A 2,745-nucleotide genomic window follows, 5' to 3' on the forward strand; every position below is an offset into this window, starting at 1 on the left:
CCCCTCCCTCGGGCCTGACAGCCGCCCCCTTCCCCTCCAGAACGACAGATCCTACGAGCAGCTGAAGAGCAGCCTTGGGGACATGTCCGCCATCTCGGAGATGACCATGGTGAGTGAGGCAGGCTCTGCGGCTCGGGGACTCTCCTCGGCCTGACCACTGCCAGCTTCAGATCAGGCCTCACCGGGCAAACCGGGACCCAGGACCCAGGGGGCCCAGGTGGAGGCCCCAGAAAGGCCGTGGGCACCTTTCCAGGCTCGGGCTGGAGCTAGTGTGTGCCCTCTGGCTGAGGGAGCCACCACGGGGCATCCCCAGGCAGTGGAGGAGCCATGGCAATGGGCAGGGACACTCGCCCCTGGGGTGTGACCCGTTCTGGGGCCTTCCCCATCCATGGTCTCTCATGGTGCCCACAGAACCCGGGCAGGGGATGGGCAGCACTGGCTCAGCTCCTCCTCTCCTGGGCATAGGAACTCAACAACATCAATCTGATCCAGTGGCTGGCAGATGGACGACCTGGCAACCCTGGGGAGGGGGCTCCTGGGACCCCCGCGGGGGCCCCCGCCATGGCCCCGAAGCCAATCGGCAGCAACCCAACCTCCAGCTCCAGCAGCCCCAGAAGCAGCTACTACAGCAGCAATAGCAATTACAACAGCGAGCTGTCCCCGGTGCCCCCCTCCGTGGAAGCGGCTACCATCCCTGCCACCGTGGGCACCTTCCCCCGGGAACAGCTGATCCACAAAGCCGTGGAGGACCTCCCCGATGGGGTGGACCCATCCAAGAAAGAGGTGAGGGAGGGCCCAGGGCATCTCTAGCCCCCTCCTTGGAGAGTCTCAGAGGGCTTCCAGTAGGGGGAGGACTCCTGGGGCAATGCCTATGGCACACGGGCACTCAAAGGACCCGGGACCCTGGCTGGAGGGCCAGGAAGTCCCTTCCTCTCTCAGTCTTAGTTCCCTCAGTTACAAAATGGGGAGAATAACCGGCAGACCCCCCTCACAGGAGCATCGTGAGGAGAGGGAGCCGGAGTTCTGCCCCTGGCATGGGGGGCACTGGGGCTCCAGGGCATCCTGCGTGTGACCTTAGAGGAGTCATTGCCCTGGTCTGGGCCCCCTGCTCCCTGGGTGTAAACTAGGGACTGGGATCCCGTTTAGGGAGGAAACGTTACCCCCAGGCTGAGGAGAAGCAGGAGAACAACAACAATAAAGCACGGATCCCGCTTTCTAGTATTTTGTCCGCAAAACTGAGGGCGGGGGCTCCTATTACTCTCATTCTTATAGAAGAGGAAATGGAGGCAGGGAGAGGTCAAGTGACTTGGCCAGGGTCATACAGCTAGTGTTCGAGGCTGGATTTGAGCTCAGGGCTCCGTGGGGGCGAGGCTGGCCCCAGGTCTGGCTGTCAGTGGGCCTGGGGGGGCAGGCTCCGGTATAACGGCCTCAGCAGGGCCTTTCTGGGGGCAGTCCTGCTCCCCTTCGAGGGACAGAGCCCCGCTGCCCCGGAGAAGCTCTTAGAGGAACGGGCACTGGGCGGGCAAGCCTTCTGGTTGTGTTCGGTTCTGGCCAAGCAGCTCTTGGGAGGTGCGTCCCGTGTGCTCACAGTCCCTGCTTGAGAAGGCCGGGCACTCGGCAGAGCTAGGGGTGGGCTAGGTGCCAAGCAGATGCCAAGGGGGTTCAGGAAGGAGGGAGGCTTGAAGCAAGGTCCTGCCGAAGGGGGAGCTGGAGGCAAACTCTGAAGGAAATAGGGGCTTCTCCCAGGAAGAGGAGAGAAGAGGGCGCACAGCCTGGGCAAAGGCAAAGAGGTGGGACACGGAACCAGCAGTAGGTCGGGTGCCCTCTTGCTGGGAAGAGGGTGCAAAAGGCTAAAAAGGTCGACAGGGCCTGGCATGTGAAGGGTCAGAGAGGAGGGGCTTGGACGCCAGCTTAGAGGCTTCACAGGGCAAGCCACTGACGCCGGGGAGAGAAGCAGGCCAGGGTCAGCCCTCCTGAGACGCCCGGGCAGTTCCCTGGTGGCAGGCAGTGCCAGCTGGGCCTGTGCCAACCCGGTGCCCTCTGTATCCTTCTCGCCCCTCCCCAGCATTATCTTTCAGATTCAGACTTCCTAGATATCTTTGGCAAGTCCAAGGACGAGTTCTACCAGATGGCCAAGTGGAAGCAGCAGAACGAGAAGAAGCAGCACGGCCTGTTTTAGGGTCCCAGCATGCTTGGGACATGCACCCCCCGGCCCCGGGGCCCCAGCGGGCCTTTGCCGCCCCCAGAACTCCTCGTTCCAGCACACGGGGGTCCCCGAGAGCTCCAGAGGCTGAGCTGAGGAGGAGGAAGGGCAGCCTGCCGTGCCCTCGTGGTGCCCTCGGCGGAGCCCGGCTGCCAGCCCCCACTCCCCTGCACCCCGCAGTCTGACAATAAAGGCTTGCCACCCTTCTGAGCGCCCCGCGCCCCCTCTGTGGGCCTGATGGGAGGGCTGGTTGGCCGGAGACCCTGGAGTCAAACCTCAGCCGCTGTGGGGGTCTCTGAGAGGGCAGGGACGTGGGCAGAGCTGGGCGAGAGGCAGCTTGGGCTCCCTCGGAGGCAGGAAGGGGGAGGCTCATGGCACGGACACGGAAAGCATAGCTAGTGGGATGAACCTGAAGCCGGGCCTGGCTGGGTCTGAATACTGAATACCCACCTCGCCCCCCCCCCCCAATGGCTAGCTGGGGCAGCCTTGGTTTCCCTCTGTGGACCAGGCAGCATCACACAAAAGGCTCCCAGGACACGAGC

At 63.5% G+C, this 2,745-nt stretch overlaps 1 protein-coding gene across 2 annotated transcripts; it reads left to right on the forward strand.

The window, feature by feature from the left end:
* Positions 1 to 8: 8 nt before the first annotated feature.
* On the forward strand, positions 9 to 2,410 carry LOC123255225 (villin-like protein). Of its 2 annotated transcripts, none has more exons than XM_044684063.1 (3): positions 9 to 109; positions 466 to 783; positions 2,066 to 2,410. In XM_044684063.1, the coding sequence occupies exons 1-3, from the start codon at positions 83 to 85 to the stop codon at positions 2,177 to 2,179; spliced, it is 459 nt and encodes a 152-aa protein (XP_044539998.1). In that variant the 5' UTR covers positions 9 to 82; the 3' UTR covers positions 2,180 to 2,410. The 2 variants fall into 2 exon arrangements, with proteins under 2 accessions (XP_044539998.1, XP_044539999.1); XM_044684064.1 differs by having other exon boundaries at positions 493 to 783.
* The last annotated feature ends 335 nt before the right edge of the window (positions 2,411 to 2,745 follow it).

Source organism: Gracilinanus agilis, unplaced genomic scaffold, assembly GCF_016433145.1.
Source record: "Gracilinanus agilis isolate LMUSP501 unplaced genomic scaffold, AgileGrace unplaced_scaffold41380, whole genome shotgun sequence".
NCBI lineage: Eukaryota > Metazoa > Chordata > Mammalia > Didelphimorphia > Didelphidae > Gracilinanus > Gracilinanus agilis.

Coding starts and splice junctions, on each gene's coding strand:
- LOC123255225 (XM_044684063.1), top strand. CDS start 83: ATGTCCGCCATCTCGGAGATGACCATG. Junction 110..465: donor CCATCTCGGAGATGACCATG/GTGAGTGAGGCA, acceptor TCCTGGGCATAG/GAACTCAACAACATCAATCT. Junction 784..2,065: donor TGGACCCATCCAAGAAAGAG/GTGAGGGAGGGC, acceptor GCCCCTCCCCAG/CATTATCTTTCAGATTCAGA.